This window comes from Lycorma delicatula, chromosome 2, assembly GCF_047948215.1.
Source record: "Lycorma delicatula isolate Av1 chromosome 2, ASM4794821v1, whole genome shotgun sequence".
Lineage (NCBI taxonomy): Eukaryota > Metazoa > Arthropoda > Insecta > Hemiptera > Fulgoridae > Lycorma > Lycorma delicatula.
In genome coordinates, this window is record NC_134456.1 from 58,379,301 (window position 1) to 58,400,923 (window position 21,623).

General features: G+C 32.5%; 1 protein-coding gene across 1 annotated transcript in view; it reads left to right on the forward strand.

Moving 5' to 3' along the window:
* LOC142320183 (arylsulfatase B-like) overlaps nt 1-21,221 on the forward strand; it is a 37,576-nt gene extending 16,355 nt beyond the window's left edge. The window contains exons 5-10 of the mRNA XM_075357867.1: nt 1,931-2,192; nt 7,505-7,662; nt 10,015-10,150; nt 12,957-13,148; nt 19,821-20,094; nt 20,780-21,221. Coding sequence (XP_075213982.1) covers nt 1,931-2,192; nt 7,505-7,662; nt 10,015-10,150; nt 12,957-13,148; nt 19,821-20,094; nt 20,780-20,933 — 1,176 coding nt within the window. The 3' untranslated portion in view covers nt 20,934-21,221. The remainder of the gene's footprint in view (nt 1-1,930; nt 2,193-7,504; nt 7,663-10,014; nt 10,151-12,956; nt 13,149-19,820; nt 20,095-20,779) is intronic.
* The last annotated feature ends 402 nt before the right edge of the window (nt 21,222-21,623 follow it).

The following is a 21,623-nucleotide window of genomic DNA, read 5'->3' on the forward strand; positions in this document are numbered from 1 at the left end:
CAACCCTGTGTCTACCAGTCTGTGCTAGACCAGTTTGTTCATCCCTTCTACATGCTCAGTACGTTTCAACTCCCTTCAAGTTGTGTTTTTCTTGTGTTTTACGAAAATGGAGCATCGGAATTTAGAGCAACATTGTGCGATCAAGTTTTGTGTTAAACTTGGGGAATCTATGAGTGTGACCTTTGAAAAACTAAAACAGGCCTATGAGGAACATTGCTTATCAAGAGCACATGTTTTCCGCTGGCACAAATCATTTTTGAAAGGCCGAGAACCCGTTGAAGTTCAACCTCGCTCAGGGAGACCTTCAACTTTAAAATCTGATGAAAACGTTGAGCGTGTGAGGGTTCTTGTGAGATCAGACCGTCGTTTAACAATAAGGATGATAAGTGAACAGTTAAATTTAAACACTTTCACCGTACATCAAATTTTGACAGACGATTTGGTCATGCGAAAGGTTTGTGCGAAATTGTGCCGAAAAACCTCACAACGGAACAGAAGGACAATCTAAGAAACGTGTGCGTTGATCTTCTTGAGAGGATTGACAATAACCAAGAATTCTTCAATCGTGTGACCACAGGTGATGAATTCTGGGTATTTGAGTACGATCCTGGAACCAAGCGGCAAAAGCGATGAATGGCACACTCCGTCATCTCCTCGACCGAAAAAATGTCGAATGAGCAAATCAAAGATCAAAACCATGCTGATTTGCTTTTTTGACAGTAGGGTACGTGCATAAAGAATTTTTTCCTCTAGGACAAACTGTTAACCAAGTGTTTTACAAAGGTGTCCTTGAAAGGCTCAGGAAAAGAGTGATTCGCGTGAGACCAGACATTGCAGACAAGTGGATGCTTCATCATGACAACACCCCGGTCACGCGGCCATTTCCATCAGGAAATTTTTGACCTCAAAACGCATTCTGACGTTTCCTCAACCACCCTATTCACCTGATTTGAGTCCTTGTGACTTTTTCCTTTTCCCCAAATTGAAACATGTCTTAAATGGACGTCATTTTTTAACTCTGGAGAACATTCAAAAGACTGTGACTGACCAGTTAAAAGCCCTACCAGTTGAAGCCTTCCAGCGCTGCTACCAGAAGTGGGAACAAAGACTCCGCCGGTGTATAGCTGCCCAAGGGAACTACTTTGAAGGGGATAATATTGTTGTATGAAAAAAATAAAAACTTTGGTAAGTAAAAAGTCAGTCTCATTACTTTACTCACACACCTCGTATAATCTTTAATAAATTAATAATGATAATGAACAAGTATTTATGATAATACAGTCAACAAATGTCTTCACTGGATACTTGTGTTTATAAAAAAAAATGACTCAAGACATGTTTTCTCATTTTAATCCAGAAATTTTTAATTATATACATCATATTGAAACCTGCAGACACATTAAAACTTGAAAAATAATAAAAATTTGGAAACTTAGTGATTTAATAATTCATATGCATTTCTTAACCATATGTTCACTAGCACCCCTACAACATCATTCAGTTTGATTGGGTGGGCCAAAATAGACCCTGTATATGATAATCCATTTCGTTCAAAAAACATTAATTTTATTGCAAACATTTAAAAATATTATTTTCATTAAATTGAATGACGAAAAATTGAAACTTGCTTGGTTCATGATGGCCAAGTCAGTAAGTTGTAAAATTTTAATATGCAATATTTTAAAATTACTATAGTGTAGAAAATATTAGAATTGAAAATGTGTCATTGAAATATTAATTACTTTATAAGTAGTCTAATAATTGAAGATGAAATTAATTTAATTTTTTCATCTATATTAAAATAATCTTTATTAATAATATACAATGAAAGCAATTCTTTATGAAAGATTTTTTTCTCAATAAATAAATATATATATTTCTTAACATATAATGAAACTAATTCTTTAAGTGTAATAAAATTTACTTTCAGGGAGATAATGACACTTATGGTGGTTTGGATTTTAGAAGAAATTTAGAACCTGCATGGGAGTATCAGGGAAAGTATGCTACTGATGTCTTTACAGAGGAAGCAGTAAAAGTGATAAAAAATCATGATAAAAAGAAACCACTATTTTTGTACTTAGCACATCTTGCAGTTCATGCTGGAAATCAAGGGAAGTGGTTAGAGGCACCACAAAAGATTGTAGATAAATTTAGACATATTCCTGATGCAAATCGTAGGACATACGCCGGTAAGAGTTTGAAATATGAAACTAATCTTTATTTTTCAGTATCCTACTGAGTTTGTACTCCTTGGTCAGACTACACAAAGTCTTTCTGTGACTTTTTAGTCAGGGTTAATTATCTTCACACATGGATTTAGATTTAGTAAATTCTATCCAATCTAAAATAATCCAATTTAAAGATTGATTTTAATTTATATGAGTTGTATTGGCTGATTGAACAAATATTAGTGCTAATATTAATATTATATGCTATTAATAATAATAATAATAATAAATGTATTGTATATTATTGTATAGGCATTGTAAATGGCTATAATATTGAGAATTATTATTAGTCAAAATTAAAAATTTTAATATAGAGATAAAACTAAACAAAACTTTACTTGATGAAGACAAGAATTGGGACTTGGCTAATACACTTGTGAACTGTATGACAATATTCTAGAACGCTTCTAGAGCTTGTGAGATCAGATGGGATTAAATTGAATTAGCCATATTAATTATAGATTTAAAATAGAAGATAGGTATCAAAAGAACTGAATAAAAGAATCAGTTGACAGTTTAGAATGTTATGGTGTGAAAGCAGTCATAAATTCTTTGCTTTAAAATATATATTTTTTTTGTCATCAGTCATTTGATTTCTTTGATATTGTTTTCTGTTTCTGTAATCTTTCAGCATTGAAATATTTAGTGTACTTATATCCTGAATTATTAAATTTGTGTATGGTAATTTTTTTTTCTTTATCCACTACGCAATATCTGCGTCATTCTAGAGCATGCACAGTTGTCTGATATAACTGATAGTTAACAGATTTTCTACTTGGACAAATTTCTTAGGATTATTATTTATTTTTTTCTAAGTTTCTGCTACAACTTTACTCCAACTATGAATTTATTATGGCCTAGTTACTATAAAAACTGCAGTTGGTCAGTGTACGAATTATTTTTTAATAAATAGATTAATAATATTTTTTCTGATAATTTAAGTGGATGATCTGCGCAGCTTGCTCAAACCAATTTTATATAATTAAATTACTAAAATGATCTTTACTGATGGTAATAAAATTATACTTGCACAAAAATGTATATATATATATTATTATTATATATAATAATATATATATATATATATATATATATATATATATATATATTATTATTATTATTATAAGTCGAGAACTTCCCTATGGAAGACGTTAAGCATTCATGATTCATATTTCATTCGCTTGGCATTCTTCTTTTCCCTCCAAAATTTTTTCACTCTTTCAGAAAAGGCCTTCTTCCGTTCTTCAGACCATTTCGGACGATGTTGTTTAGGCTTCGGCCCTTCTGGTTTAACTTACCATTTATCTATTTTATTTCTGTATGTGTTTCTATGATCCTCTCCAGCGTAATTCCGGCGTGTTCTAAATCTTTTCGTGTTTCTGCGAGCCATGGGATTGCAACTTTAATGATGTAAGTACGCGATTATTCTTTTGGTCAGTTGGTTTTCCGGTAGCCTGTAAAGGTGTCCGAAGAATTTCGTTTGTCTTTTCCTTAAGTTAATTAGAGTATGATTCAACAATTTCGTCCGGTTGTAATCTGTATCGTTCTTCAGTCTGTCGGTCCCAATATTTTCCTTATAATTTTCCTTTCCTGTTTCTTTATTTCTCTATTTCGGTTTTCCTATTTAAGATCAATGTTTCACTGGCATATAATGCTGTGGGTTTAATAACTGTGTTGTAATGCTGGATTTTTGTTTGGCGCGAGAGGGATTTCTTGTTGTAGAGATTTTGTACTAAACGTAGAGCTTTCCTGATCTGGAGACGGTCTAATTGACTTGGTTTCTCAGAGCTGTTCGGCGTAATAAATTCTCCAAGGAATTTAAAGCGAGGGACTTTGTTTATTACTCCATATTTTGTGTTTAAATTTGGGATTTCTATTCTGAAACAGATGAATCTGTTTTTTCAAACGAAATTTGTAGTCCCACCTTTTTCTGCACATTCCTTGAGTGTTTCTATTTGTTTTATCCCAGTCCGTTCGTCTTCCGCAAGGATTGCCAAATTGTCTGCAAATGCCAGGTAAGGAATACTTAAATTTAATTTTGTGAATCCCAGTGAAATCGGTTTCCAGTATTTTGCCATTTGAGTGTATATCTTCCTACTCTTTCATCACTTTGTCCAATGTTATGTTAAATAACAGGGGGGAGAGTCCATCCCCTTGTTTCAAACCCGTCTTAATTTCAAAGGGTTCTGAGATTTCGCCCATAAATTTTATTTTAGATTTAGTTCCAGTTAATGTTTGTTCTATTAATCTTCGAGTTTTCTGACCTGGTCCTCTCTCTTCTAGAATTTGGAAAAGAGATTGTCTGTCTACGGAGTCGTAGGCTTTTTTGAAATCTACAAATGTGCAGATCATGGGTTTGCTTCTGTTGTCTTTAATTTTGATTATCGTTTTCAGGCTGAAGATCTGTTCCGGGCAGGACCTGTTAGGTCTAAAGTCTGCTTGATATTATATATACAAGTATATATATATATATATATAAATATATACTTGTGTTAGTATCTGCTATATTAATGAATAACATAAATTAATATACAAAATTATTTATGGATTATTTTAATTAGTACAGTTATTACATGTAATTATATGGAGTAATATTATTTAGTTAGTGATAATACATATTACCTTTTTTTTTGTCTTCAGTCATTTGACTGGTTTGATGCAGCTCTCCAAGATTCCCTATCTAGTGCTAGTAGTTTCATTTCAGTATACCCTCTACATCCTACATCCCTAAAAATTTATTTTGCATATTCCAAACGTGGCCAGCCTACACAATTTCTCCCTTCTACCTGTCTTCCAATATTAAAGCGACTATTCCAGGATGCCTTAGTATGTGGCCTGTAAGTCCGTCTCTTCTTTTAACTGTATTTTTCCAAATGCTTCTTTCTTCATCTATTTGCCGCAATACGTCTACATTTGTCACTTTATCCACCCATCTGATTTTTAACATTCTCCTATAGCACCACATTTCAAAAGCTTCTAATCTTTTCTTCTCAGATACTCCGATTGTCCATGTTTCACTTCCATATAAAGCGACACTTCAAACATACACTTTCAAAAATCTTTTCCTGACATTTAAATTAATTTTTGATGTAAACAAATTATATTTCTTACTGAAGGCTCGTTTAGCTTGTGCTATTCGGCATTTTATATCGCTCCTGCTTCGTCCATCTTTAGTAATTCTACTTCCCAAATAACAAAATTCTTCTACCTCCATAATCTTTTCTCCTCCTATTTTCACATTCAGTGGTCCATCTTTGTTATTTCTACTACATTTCATTACTTTTGTTTTGTTCTTGTTTATTTTCATGAGATAGTTCTTGCGTAGGACTTCATCTATGCCGTTCATTGTTTCTTCTAAATCCTTTTTACTCTCGGCTAGAATTACTATATCATCAGCAAATCGTAGCATCTTTCTCTTTTCACCTTGTACTGTTACTCCGAATCTAAATTGTTCTTTAACATCATTAACTGCTAGTTCCATGTAAAGATTAAAAAGTAGCGGAGATAGGGAACATCCTTGTCGGACTCCGTTTTTTATTACGGCTTCTTTCTTATGTTCTTCAATTATTTACTGTTGCTGTTTGGTTCCTATACATGTTAGCAATTGTTCTTCTATCTTTGTATTTGAACCCTAATTTTTTAAAATTTAAAACCTTTAAAAAAGGTTTTCTGCCAGTTCTCTTTATTCCGCCTAAGTTTGCTTCTGCTGATTTAAGAATTTCCTTTTAACATTCTCCCATTCTTCTTCTACATTTTCTACCTTATCTTTTTTACTCAGACCTCTTGCGATGTCCTCCTCAAAAATCTTCTTTACCTCCTCTTCCTCAAGCTTCTCTAAATTCCACCGATTCATCTGACACCTTTTCTTCAGGTTTTTAAACCCCAATCTACATTTCATTATCACCAAATTATGGTCGCTATCAATGTCTGCTCCAGGGTAAGTTTTGCAGTCAACGAGTTGATTTCTAAATCTTTGCTTAACCATGATATAATCTATCTGATACCTTGCAGTATCGCCTGGCTTTTTCCAAGTGTACATTCTTCTATTATGATTTTTAAATTGGGTGTTGGCGATTACTAAATTATACTTCGTGCAAAACTCTATAAGTCGGTCCCCTCTTTCATTCCTTTTGCCCAGCCCGTATTCACCCACTATATTTCCTTCCTTGCCTTTTCCAATGCTTGCATTCCAATCTCCAACTATTATTAAATTTTCATCTCCTTTTACGTGTTTAATTGCTTCATCAATCTCTTCGTATACACACTCTACCTCATCATCATCATGGGCGCTTGTAGGTATATAGACGTTAACAATCGTTGTCGGTTTAGGTTTTGATTTTATCCTTATTACAATGATTCTATCACTATGCGTCTTGAAATACTCTACTCTCCTCCCTATCTTTTTGTTCATCACGAAACCTACTCCTGCCTGCCCATTATTTGACGCTGAGTTAATTACTCTAAAATTACCTGCCCAAAAGTCGCCTTCCTCTTCCCACCGAACCTCACTAATTCCTACTATATCCATATTCACCCTATCCATTTCCCTTTTTAAATTTTGTAGCCTACCAACCTTATTTAAGCTTCTAACATTCCACGCTCTGACTCGTAGAATGTTATTTTTTAGTTTTCTGGTGACCCCTTCCTTAGTAGTCCCCACCCGGAGATCCGAAAGGGGGACTATTTTACCTCCGGAATATTTTACCAAGGAAGGCGCGTCCATTTTTGTTAAATGAAAATGCAGAGAGCTACATTTTCTTGGAAAAAAACAGCTGTAGTTTTCCATTGCTTTCAGCTGCGCAGTACTCAGAGGACTGAGTGATGTTGATATGGCCGTTTAAGTCATTGTGACTCACGCCCCTAACAACTACTGAAAGAACTGCTGCCCTCTTTCAGGAATCATTCCTTAGTCTGGCTCTCAACAGATACCTCTCCGATATGTTGCACCTTCGGTCCAGCTACTCTATATCCCTGAGCACTCAAGCCCCCTCACCAACGGCAAGGTCTCATGATTCATAGAGGAGGATATTTAGCTTAAAAATCTTTTATTAACACAGAACTCTTATAAATGTTTACATTAGTAATAGTGCATAAATCGTTTACTAAGAAATTATATATTATTAATTTTGGAAAAAAGAAAATTTATTAATCTTATAAATTATTGGTTTGAAGGAGGCACAAATAATATTTTTTTATTGTTTATTAAATGTATTATAAATACTTTTGTTATTTTTATTATTTTTTCTACCTCATTTATTAATTTTTGTTATTAGCTATGGTTTCTAAACTTGATGACTCAGTGGGTGAAGTGTTAAAAGCACTGCAAGAAACAGAACTGCTATCAAATAGCATAATTGTGTTTTTATCAGATAATGGTTCACCATTAAATATTGGTTATACAAATTGGGGAAACAATCAGCCATTCAGAGGTGTAAGTATTAAAAATATTAATTTTTGATATAAAACCAAGAAAATTATGGACTATCATTAATACTTTATCTTTTTAAAGTTAAATTTTAAAATAAGTAGGGTTTTTTTTTAATATTTAAACATTGGCATATGCAGACTGTTCAATAATTTAACCCTTTCAGGACTAACAGGTTACATGTGTTTTGATCCATTCAGGCCCATTGGGTTACAAGTCCCATTTGCGTTTAAAAATTAGGCCTACTGGGTTTTTCTGGTCCTAATTGTAAGGTGAATAAAAGGGTATTAGTCTTTTAGGTGAATATTATTTTTCAGAGTGGAACAACTGTTGTATTACAAATGACTGACTTGTTTACATGTGGACATTGTATACTTGTATGTGTGTGTGTGTGTCTTTTATGTATTTCAGCAATAAATTTGAAGATTCATCTTCTAATCTTTATTTGTTTATTTTACAAAACTCTATACATCTTGTGTTAAAATTATTTTAGGTTACCTTTGTTTTATTTTATTCAGAAGCTTTAATTTGAATACCTGAACACATGTGGGTTTCAGTTGTCTCAATGGTCATCATTCCTAGGATAAAAATGTTCCAACAGTCTTGATTACTAATATTACTGTTCAACCAAGATCAAATTATATATATATATTTTTTCTATTATAAACCTTCTAGAGAGTTTTTAATCTATAAGCATTCTCCTTTTATAATTCAACAAGAATTTGAGGTGAATGAAGAAGAAATTTTACATGCTTTTGTTGAATCTGAACAAAAGCATGTAAGCATGTCTTTATTTTTTAAGTCAGTTCTTATATATACACAGATGACACCAATCTTTAGCCAAGTTTTACAACTAGTGATGATAATAGCAATACTGATTTGATTTGATTAGTGATTTGATTTTTCTTCAGATTGAGCCAGTGTAAATTAATCTGTCTTATGTTTAATAATGGTATTTTTCAAGTTCTGTAATGTAATTAGAACTGTGTACTTAATGCATTTTTCTTTTAATAAAAAAGTCTTTAGTCAAATAAAAGTTACAATTCATTAAAAGATAATGGAGACTGATTAAGAAATACATTGCTGCAATGTCAAAGCAAGATGCTGGATTATATAGTTGATAAAAAATATTTCTTTTTCTTGTTGACCTTTTTTCCGGAGACAAATTTCAATCAAACTCTAAAAAAATCAGGTAATCAATGTAAAAAAGAATTATTATAAAAATCAAAATTGTTGCTGCTGATAATATTTGGTGATTCTTAAACAATATAATTTATCATTAATGATTGGTTAAGTACTTACCCCAATAGCTTATAACAATTGATATAACATGATTAAAGATATGTATTACGATACTTGAGTTCAGAGGACCACCAAGAGTAACAGAGCTCTATACTTCTGATTCAAAGTAGTGGTTGTTTTGAGCACCATGTGTTAGATTTTTCAGATAGGCCAACACAGAAAACTGTGAAGATCATATTCGCTTACGTATCATAAATTATAGGTAAGAAAAGTTTTAGGTGGCTAAAATAAATGTTATTTATATCTTGAATTCATTGACCTCATATTAGAATCAAATGTAAAGAAAAACTGAGAAATATACTTTACTTGAGACTGATGAGGAAAAATGTTTTTGCAGAAAGTGAAAAATTTTAAACTGCATAATTACCTCATAATGTCTCCAATTAATAGTCTAATCTGTTGATAATGGTACCAGAATCTTACTCTGCTGGGGTTTCCATTATGGTATTTGTTACAGAGTTACTAGAAAATGTGCATTGCAGACTGATTGCTGACCAGTTCACATTTTTATTAACAAAGTACAGTCTTCTTTGAGTAATAGAGTTATTTATTAGCACAGAATGAAAAATAGCTACTGGAATACAGTATATTTAAAAACTTTTCATTTAACATAAATACAGTTACTTCTTGGTAGGTCAGTGCGACATATATATATACAATACAAATCAGCACAGTTTTCTCAGAAATGTTTATTTTCATCTTATTCTCCGATCAAGAACATGTTTTTAATGTCGAAAATCCATTTTTTCCAGTTGTGCAACATTTGAACTATCTACATCTAATCAATGAATATTGTCCCAGTTGCCATGAACAAGTTAGAACCAATTCATTTAAGATACCATTGTTCTTAGCTGTCATTCACAACGTAATCATTCACTAAGACTTATAACACAATAATTATATATTTGTTCTTAGTTGTAGAATATAATATTATCTTAACTACAATTCTTATGACTCCTAATTAATGTTTAATTTCCATTCTGTATTTAGTTGTATAAAAAATCCTTTATCATATCATAACAGCATTTATAAAACAACTGCAATAAAAATTTGCAGGAGAAGTTTACGGTTTGGGAAGGAGGTGTTAGGACTGCAGCTGCTGTTTGGAGTCCACTCATTCAAAATACATCTTCTGTTTCAAAACAATTTATGCATGTAACAGACTGGTTACCAACTTTATACAGTGCTGCAGGTAACAATTTGGTCACTATTGAGTCATGATTAATATTTCATTAGGCTTATACAGATAATGCATGTTAAATTATTTGCATTGAATTATCATTGCCAATGTAATGTAGATATTAATTTTATGATATTAAAAATTAATTTTTAGTGTACTGTCTAACTAGTTGTTACAATTAGAGAAAAGTTAATTTATTCAACTATTAAACATTGATTTTTATAAAAAAATTTTGATGATTTTTATAGAAAATTTTTAATTAATCTTCACTTTTCTATTTCTAATACTGAATCTGTATTTAGAGTAGGGCTCCCCGGCGATCTCCTTCGAGGAAGCGGCTTCCGGCTTTTTTCCGCCGGGGCGGCTGGGTGTTTTTGACGCCACCTTTGGAGGGCGCCGAGCCTCGGGAACTTTTGCGGGTTTAGCAGCAGTTTAAGTATTGGCGATCACCCAATGAGGTTTTCCTGAATTTTTGGGTTCTTTTGTCACCTGTGGGATAGTCTTAATTCTGGATTTGGTCGGTTTTGTGGCAGCTACCTTTTCGGTCGACGAAACCGGTTGGGGCTTTTGCGGTGTGGGAGGAGGTGGCGCCTCTTTTCCCACGGCTGGGGTAGCCGCGGGCTGAACCTGCGGCTGGGGTTTTGATACCCCCCTAGTGACCCGCGCCCACCTACGCCCGCCAGTGTTCACGGACTTTTGTGGTGTGCCCTTCTGTCGGACCAAGTGTTCCTTGTAATAAGGACATTCCCTTTAATTTGCCGGTTGAGGACCCTTGCAATTCGCGCACAACTCGGGCTCTTCTTGTGACTTTAGGCAAGACGTCGTTTCGTGGTCACCACCACATTTGACGCAGAACTGTGCCCTGCAGCAATAGTTCGACGAGTGGCCGAACTTTTGGCATTGTGGCATTGAAGGGGGCCCCCTCGTGACACGAATGCCGTCACTGTTATTTTACAGTAAAACATACTGTCCAGGTTGTAGATGCCCCTGGTAGCTGGCGTTCTTTTAAGTGCCACAAGGCACGTAGGGGTTTCCTTACCGTCCCTTGTGGTCAGCTTTTTCACTGACGCCACGTCATAGCTTAGTGAGGAGAGCTCCTCTCCCACTTCTTCGCAGGTGGCCCAAAGGGGATACCCCGAACCACGACTTTCTCTCTCCTTAGGGAGCTTGTGTGGAAGGCGATGCCCTTCGAGTGCAGAAAGCTCTGCACTTCCCGGAAATAGCCTTCGCTGCTTAATTGCAGCCTTATTGAGAGCCCGGTGCTCTTTGCGACCAGGCGCCCGCGGACTACGGTGGATATGGCTCAAGCCAACGTAGGACACTCCCTAGAGCAGTCCAACATTATGGGCAGGATTTTTTCCGGGTTCTCGACCGGTGGTTGTGAGGGGGTTTCCCCTGTAACTTCCATGGTGGCGGCTGCTATTTCCAGACCGCCCTCGGTTGTGGTTGGCTCAATGAACTCAATGTCCATGGCTACCAACGCCTCACGCTTGGCCCTTTTCCGGGCTTCCAATGTTAGAAACTCTCCGCCGGAAATTTCCGGGGATGGAGAATGAGGAGGTGGTGAGCGATTAGTAGCCATTAGTCTAAATTAATAAAAAAATAAATAAAAAATTATATCTAAATTTTAACACTAGTATAAGTTTAATTTGTCAAAAACAATAAATTAACTTATTTAAAAAAAATAAAAATTAAGTAGATAATGGCTTACATTAGCATAAATTGCTAATAAAATAGGATGGTTAAACCTGGAAAAGTCTCTTATCAGTGAATGACTAAATAAAATAGTTAGAAAGTAATATATTTACTTTGTTGTAAGCCTAAAAATCAAATCTACATATTTAACTAATTGTTAGACTCTTATTTAAAGTAAAAATAAAATTAAACTATGCTTAAACTTATTCGGTTTTGCGGAAGCTCAGACAAAAAATATAACACTATCGCTGGCTGGACTGGGCGTCCTAATGGTATGTTGGTGACAACACTGGAAATGATATTCAGGTACACACACTTGAAAACACATCCTTTCACAACCACTGCTAGACAGAGAGTTCCTCTGACTAATATGCTTAATTTTTTTTTAATCAATCCTACTTTTTATTAAGTTTATTTGTAAATTAAATGAGAATACTTTTACAATTTTTTAGTTTTCAATCATTTGACTGGTTTGACACAGCTCTCCAAGATTCCCTATTTAGTGCCAGTTGTTTCATTTTGGTATACACCCTACAACCTACATCCCTAACAATTTGTTTTACATATTCCAAACATTGCTTGCCTGCACAGTTTTTCCCATCTACTTGTCCTTCCAATATAAAAGAGACTGATTATTCTAGGATGCCTTAAGATATGGCTTATAAATTATTTATAATATATAAAATTGCATAAATTTAAAAAATTGTTTAACTTAGTGGTAATTTGGCTATTAAATGAATGAGAAAAGTATGGCATGATGTCATTTATTTAGATTTGATTTTTGTTATTTTCTTTTACATGTAGGCACAAGATATGATGTATCAGCAGTTTGTATCTATTACAAACTGGCTTTGTATCTATTACACTTGGCTTTTTGAAACTGTTTTGTACTTTCAAAGCACATTTTTTATATAAAATAATGTAGGCTAAATTTTGTTATTAGATATTTAATATTAGTAACTAACTATTAATCATTAGCTTCTTTTACATCTTTTATTTTGTGATAATACATGTGATATGACAGTTTAAAAAAGATTTAACTAATAAATCTATGAACAGAAAGTAATTATTTCGAACTTAAATTTTGAAAACATAAATGTGAATAAAATCTGTTTATTTCTAGGAGGTAAGTTGAAAGATTTAGGTAAACTGGATGGGATAAATATGTGGCCAACAATTACAGAAAACAAAGAATCACCTCGCAAAGAAATTTTACTTAATATTAATGAAAGACGTAATTATTATGGTGGTTTGGTTGTTAAGAAGAGCACTAATGATGCAAATGGAAAACCAGGAACGTACAAGATTATAGTTGGTATGGAAATAAATTAAAATTATTACTTTTATTATATTCTAATTTTTATATTCATGTCATACAGTGTTTTTAAAACTCAAAAAGTTTTCAAAAATCACTAAAACAAATGTTTTTTAATAAAAAATGTGTGGTATTTTTGTCGATTTTTTAAAAAAGTTTTCAGCAATTTTTATGTACTTCTATTATTTTACTGTTATAAACATCAAATGACATTTCAGTAGAATTTTGAATTTTTATCAATTGACTAAAGACTGGCAATCAGACTAGGTCCAAGTATTCATGAGCTCAGACATACCTGCAAGGGTGTATTATTGCTTGGCATGTCTTTTACTTCTTTTTCAGACACAAATAAAAACTGACAAAGAACTAGTTCTGTCATATATTTAAGAAGGTACAGAATAAATAATTTATAACAAACTGCATACATGCAGTAGGATAACAGATTGCCGATTGTGTTCACTTAGAAGCAACAGGATTCTGTATTGTTCTGTAGATGATCACAAGAAAAAATTCCTACAATTAAAAAAAAAAATGTTATTGTAATTTGGGGATTTATTGTTAGCAAAAAATTCAGCTTGCAAATAAATATGATTAAAACAAAGATATTGAAGTGTGACAAAACGTATGATAATGAGGAGTTATCACTTAGGTAACTTAGTTACCTAAGTTATGATAGGGGGGGGGGGATACAATATACTAGAAATAATGGTATTTTGTTATTAGGCAATAAAATTACAAATAGATGAAATAAGATAGAAATCAGAAGAACTTTCATAGAAAAAAAGCCTGGTAAAGTGCCAAATAAACATTCAATAACTATAGAAAGAGTTTCTTAAAAATATACTTTTGGAGTGGTTAATGGTAGTGAAACATGTCTATAAGAGAAGTTGAAAAGATAACTAAGTTCTAGTTATTATGATTGTAAAGTAGAAATGTAATGTTGAAAATTAGATGAATTGATAAATTAGAAAATGAAGAGGTCTTTAGGAAGCTAGGAGAGGAGAGAAGTTCACGTGGTATCTATATATTTGAAAAGGAAACTATAACCGAGATATAAATTTAATCGCCTTGATGAGATAAAAGTATGATGTAATAAAAAATTGCTCTGATTCCATTCTAAATGGTCACCCTCTTAATATGATACACCTTCAGATTACATGACACAGTAAAAATATTATGAAAACATTGAATACTTATATTTTAGTATTTTTAGAGCGAAAATGGAAAAATGAGAATTAGAAAAAAAAATAGAGATTTTTTTATTAGTTTTTAAAAAAAACTTCTAAAATTTTCCAATGTTGGAATTCTTTTGTAGAAACAATTGTCAAGTTCCAAACAATTTAATTTATGTACAATATTTAATTAATATATTGGGAGGAAATAAGACAACAATTTTTTTTTTATTATAGGTGAAAAAATATAAATAAATTTGAACAAATTTATGTATTAATTTTAATTTATTAATACAAATAACTGAATTATAATTTGAAAAAATGAAGCCCAGATTGACCAAAATGAACATTCTAATTTGAAAAAAAAAATTTATTTTACTTGGTGTGACAAAAGAAATTGGTGTTATGTTTGAAAAAACTTTTTCCTTTATGTTGATTTTCAGTTATTTCTTGAGAACTAACATGCCTTTAAATGTACAATTTCATCTTTGCCCACGTTTGATAAAAACAGACTCTAGAAATGATTAACTTTTGCCATTTTTTTTTTGTCTCAAAGAAACTGTCACAGGGCACACCTGAAAAACTCTGATCTGCATTGTAGATCTCCTGGTAATGCTTTTACGCAAATTTTGCTTTGTTGGTCGCATTTTTTCCTCATGCAATATCATATGAATATTTTATTTTTTGAGATCCCTTCCAGAATTGTATTGACAAGATAATTTATGGTTTACTTCTATAATTACAACTTTTTTCTTTTATTCAAATGTATTGGCCTGATAAAGCAAATTCTTTCTTCTACTGTGCCAGCTTGTCAAAGAAGCATACACCTGCATCTTGAAAAATTCTTTGCATGATAGGTGAAGGCTATCTGTATGGTTTTTATTAAATAACACTGCAGCCCTGCAGTAATTTTTTCCAATAGTGAAACCTTAAGATAAACAATTTCTATCTTATTTTTCAGTAGAATAAGTGTATATAATTTTTGTATGTTTGTTAAAAGTTGAAGATTGTTTCAAAAGATACTTAACAAATTCTTTTTTAACATTTTTGTAATAAAATATTTCTACAAAATTATTTTTATACAATACAAATTTATTAAACATCACAATTTAGTTTTCAATGTAAATTTACAATGAAAATTAACAACACACAATATTCATTTTAAGAATGAAAAATTCATTTTGTTTATATCAAAATGAAAAAGGAGAAAATCATGGATAATGTATCAAAAAAAAAGTTATACAAAGAAAGAAATTAAACCATGCCTTACAAATTAAATTCAGTGGCAAAGAAAACTTACTGTGTAATGAAATTTCTTTTTTTTTTTTTTGTCTTCAGTCATTTGACTGGTTTGATGCAGCTCTCCAAGATTCCCTATCTAGTGCTAGTCGTTTCATTTCAGTATACCCTCTACATCCTACATCCCCAACAATTTGTTTTACATACTCCAAACGTGGCCTGCCTACACAATTTTTCCCTTCTACCTGTCCTTCCAATATTAAAGCGACTATTCCAGGATGCCTTAGTATGTGGCCTATAAGTCTGTCTCTTCTTTTAACTATATTCTTCCAAATGCTTCTTTCTTCATCTATTTGCCGCAATACCTCTTCATTTGTCACTTTATCCACCCATCTGATTTTTAACATTCTCCTATAGCACCACATTTCAAAAGCTTCTAATCTTTTCTTCTCAGATACTCCGATTGTCCAAGTTTCACTTCCATATAAAGCGACACTCCAAACATACACTTTCAAAAATCTTTTCCTGACATTTAAATTCATTTTTGATGTAAACAAATTATATTTCTTACTGAAGGCTCGTTTAGCTTGTGCTATTCGGCATTTTATATCGCTCCTGCTTCGTCCATCTTTAGTAATTTTACTTCCCAAATAACAAAATTCTTCTACCTCCATAATCTTTTCTCCTCCTATTTTCACATTCAGTGGTCCATCTTTGTTATTTCTACTACATTTCATTACTTTTGTTTTGTTCTTGTTTATTTTCATGCGATAGTTCTTGCGTAGGACTTCATCTATGCCATTCATTGTTTCTTCTAAATCCTTTTTACTCTCGGCTAGAATTACTATATCATCAGCAAATCGTAGCATCTTTATCTTTTCACCTTGTACTGTTACTCCGAATCTAAATTGTTCTTTAATATCATTAACTGCTAGTTCCATGTAAAGATTAAAAAGTAACGGAGATAGGGAACATCCTTGTCGGACTCCCTTTCTTATTAGGGCTTCTTTCTTATGTTCTTCAATTGTTATTGTTGCTGTTTGGTTCCTGTACATGTTAGCAATTGTTCTTCTATCTCTGTATTTGAACCCTAATTTTTTTAAAATGCTGAACATTTTATTCCAATCTACGTTATCGAAAGCCTTTTCTAGGTCTATAAACGCCAAGTATGTTGGTTTGTTTTTCTTTAATCTTCCTTCTACTATTATTCTGAGGCCTAAAATTGCTTCCCTTGTCCCTATACTTTTCCTGAAACCAAATTGGTCTTCTCCTAACACTTCTTCCACTCTCCTCTCAATTCTTCTGTATAAAATTCTAGTTAAGATTTTTGATGCATGACTAGTTAAACTAATTGTTCTGTATTCTTCACATTTATCTGCCCCTGCTTTCTTTGGTATCATAACTATAACACTTTTTTTGAAGTCTGACGGAAATTCCCCTTTTTCATAAATATTACACACCAGTTTGTATAATCTATCAATCGCTTCCTCACCTGCACTGCGCAGTAATTCTACAGGTATTCCGTCTATTCCAGGAGCCTTTCTGCCATTTAAATCTTTTAATGCTCTCTTAAATTCAGATCTCAGTATTGTTTCTCCCATTTCATCCTCCTCAACTTCCTCTTCTTCCTCTATAACACCATTTTCTAATTCATTTCCTCCGTATAACTCTTCAATATATTCCACCCATCTATCGACTTTACCTTTCGTATTATATATTGGTGTACCATCTTTGTTTAACACATTATTAGATTTTAATTTATGTACCCCAAAATTTTCCTTAACTTTCCTGTATGCTCCGTCAATTTTACCAATGTTCATTTCTCTTTCCACTTCTGAACACTTTTCTTTAATCCACTCTTCTTTCGCCAGTTTGCATTTCCTATTTATAGCATTTCTTAATTGCCGATAGTTCCTTTTACTTTCTTCATCATTAGCATTCTTATATTTTCTACGTTCATCCATCAGCTGCAATATATCGTCTGAAACCCAAGGTTTTCTACCAGTTCTCTTTATTCCGCCTAAGTTTGCTTCAGCTGATTTAAGAATTTCCTTTTTAACATTCTCCCATTCTTCTTCTACATTTTCTACCATAACTTTTTTACTCAGACCTCTTGCGATGTCCTCCTCAAAAATCTTCTTTACCTCCTCTTCCTCAAGCTTCTCTAAATTCCACCGATTCATCTGACAACTTTTCTTCAGGTTTTTAAACCCCAATCTACATTTCATTATCACCAAATTATGGTCGCTATCAATGTCTGCTCCAGGGTAAGTTTTGCAGTCAACGAGTTGATTTCTAAATCTTTGCTTAACCATGATATAATCTATCTGATACCTTCCAGTATCACCTGGCTTTTTCCAAGTGTATATTCTTCTATTATGATTTTTAAATTGGGTGTTGGCAATTACTAAATTATACTTCGTGCAAAATTCTATAAGTCGGTCCCCTCTTTCATTCCTTTTGCCCAGCCCATATTCACCCACTATATTTCCTTCCTTGCCTTTTCCAATGCTTGCATTCCAATCTCCAACTATTATTAAATTTTCATCTCCCTTTACGTGTTTAATTGCTTCATCAATCTCTTCGTATACACACTCTACCTCATCATCATCATGGGCGCTTGTAGGCATATAAACGTTAACAATCGTTGTCGGTTTAGGTTTTGATTTTATCCTTATTACAATGATTCTATCGCTATGCGTTTTGAAATACTCCACTCTCCTCCCTATCTTCTTGTTCATCACGAAACCTACTCCTGCCTGCCCATTATTTGACGCTGAGTTAATTACTCTAAAATCACCTGACCAAAAGTCGCCTTCCTCTTCCCACCGAACCTCACTAATTCCTACTATATCCACATTCACCCTATCCATTTCCCTTTTTAAATTTTCTAGCCTACCAACCTTTTTTAAGCTTCTAACATTCCACGCTCCGACTCGTAGAATGTTATTTTTTAATTTTCTGGTGACCCCTTCCTTAGTAGTCCCCACCCGGAGATCCGAACGGGGGACTATTTTACCTCCGGAATATTTTACCAAGGAAGGCGCCTCCATTGTTGCTATGTGAAAATGCAGAGAGCCACATTTTCTTGGAAAAAAAGCAGCTGTAGTTTTCCATTGCTTTCAGCTGCGCAGTACTCAGAGGACTGAGTGATGTTGATACGGCCGTTTAAGTCATTGTGACTCACGCCCCTAACAACTACTGAAAGAGCTGCTGCCCTCTTTCAGGAATCATTCCTTAGTCTGGCTCTCAACAGATACCTCTCCGATATGGTTGCACCTTCGGTCCAGCTACTCTGTATCCCTGAGCACTCAAGCCCCCTCACCAACGGCAAGGTCTCATGATTCATAGAGGATGAAATTTCTATATAATAATAACAATGAAACTGAAGAAGGAAATGTTTGAAAAATTTATGTTAAGCCAGTACGAAGATATTAATATACATATGAGATGTTCTGAAATTTCTATGGTTTTTTCATATTTTGGATTCTGGGGATCTTGTAAAGCAACATTTGCAAAAAAACTGACTGAAATTTTGGACCTATTCATAAACTTTCTCTAATTAATTATAGCTGCTACATAGCAGCAATACAGCTATAGACAGTAAAGTGCTCCTAATACAAACAATTTTTTCTTTCTATCGTCAACACCCCACCATAAACCCTCAATTAAAACGTTTAAATGGAAAGGGTCAGATTGTGATGGACTATTTTAAGGACTTTGAAAAAAATTGATATAAAAAAGAATTTAGGCTAACCTGAACAAAAAAAAATTGTAGACCTTTTATTTATAACTAGTTTAGAAATTGATCTGTAGCACCTCTTAATAACTGATTAACAACAAGAAAGTTAAAAAATGAGATTTAGCAAGTATTTCTACATCAATAGTTTTTTTTGTTTTATGACAATCAAACCCCAAGCCTCCATCAAGACAACTTAAACATTTTAATTGGAAATGGTAGGGTTGTATATATATATATATATATAAAAAGCAGACATAATAGACAGTTAATCATATTGTAATAACTGTTAACTTTATTTTATATTTAAGAAAATTAATTGCAGTTTTCTGTTGTTTTATTAATAAAAAAAATTTTTTATATGATTAAAAAGTAATTTTTTAATCGGATGTATTTTTTAGATGTGTATTTTTTAAACAGTTGCTTGACATTGCACTTTCTAACAGCTCACAATCAGCTTATTTTAATTTTAAGATCATTATCAAATGATTGCATTTTATTATCATTCACCTTATTTTTCAGGTAAGGCTCCTGATGGTGCAGAAAATGGTATTCGAACCTTACAAGACTCTCTGCCAATATCTTATAATATAAGTAATGTTTTATTAAGTAATGCTAATGAAGCTCTTAGGCAAGTGACAAAAAAGCAAGTGGATGAAAATTTGGTTGTTAAGTTACGTGCTGAATCAAAATTTGTCTGTGCACCAGCAGAAAAATTAAGTGAATGTCAAACATTTTGCTTATTTGATCTTATAAATGATCCATGTGAACAGACTGATTTATTTACATCTAATGAGTAAGTATTTAAAAAATAACTCTTGCCACTATATAAATTCCTTTTAAAATCTATTTCTTTCTCCTAGGCAGGAAAATGAGTACTGTAATTTTAAATTTCTTTAATACTCACATTTTTTCTTCTTATCATTAACTGTAAACTTTGAAAACTTACGTGTATGAAAGTATATTTCCTTTGCATGTGTCTATAAACTTACAATTACAATAACTTAAACATTGATCTAGCTAAAACGTTGAATACATATCAATGTTATTAAAAAATATGACTATGTTTAAAACATGATGGGCAACAAAAAATATCATTGGTTTTATTTGTTTTGATTTTGATTTATGTTAAATTTTTGAGTTCTACAAATAAAACAGATTGTATATTGATTATCAAATATGACATTTATTTTAATTTAGATGAGAGATATTTTTTCAGTTATTTAAGAGTAATAACCCTTACAATGATGCCAGCTTCCGCCATGGAAGCCGAGATGCTACCATTTGCGCCATGCAAATGGTAGCATCTCGGCCTTTCATCTAGAGGCCCCGGGTTCAAATCCTGCTCAGGCATGGCATTTTCACACACTACAAATTATTAATCTCATCCTCTGAAGCAATACCTAATGGTAATTCCAGAGGTTAAAAAACCCTTATAAGGAATAATTAAAAGATATTATTATGTTTTATTTGTGTTACAGTTATACTGCAATAGCAACTTACATGCAAGGCTTATACAGTACATATAATAGTACTCTGGTTCCACAAGTACCAGTCATTTTTGATGAAGCAGATGCTGATCCTAGAAAATACAACTTTACTTGGACTCCTTGGATATCATCATCAGTCATGTAATACTTATTCTAATAACAAATTAAAATTGTATTGTCTCTAAGTACCTTAGAGAAAAAATATATTTTGTATTTGGTAAATAAATATGTTTATTAGGTAAATGATATATAAATTATGTAAAAAAAATTAACTGCCTTTATTCAGAAAAAAAAAAATTCTGTTGGAAAACCTGACAATAGATGAAAAGATCTTTTTGGATGAAGATGCAATACAGAGCCATTAAATAGTAACTGTTACAATTTTCTAAGTTGTTATTGTTAAATATTAATGTAAACTCTTACTACAATAATGTAGATTTTTATTATAAATAAAATATACTTTTGTGCATAAAAATAGAAAAATTAAATAAAATATAAATAAAACATCTTGTCAATATTTTCTTGAAAACTGATTTTAATTGTTGAAAATTTAAAAAATTGAATGTGTTTGTTGTCCAAAAGTTCTTAAGGCCATGAAAGCTATTGAGGTTTGACTCGTGTGAAGCAACAATGTTATTAAACTTCAGGCCAGTGCCTTCTCATCTCATTCTGCAATCATCATTAAACATCACCATTGAAATTTGATTAGCTGGGAGAAATTTTATAAAAAAATGCTTTCTTAAATTTAAATAAATTTGTTTATCATGTGCAATTATGCACATATACAAGTAATTTTCTTCCTCAGAGGAAATTAAACATTATATCTTGATATAAT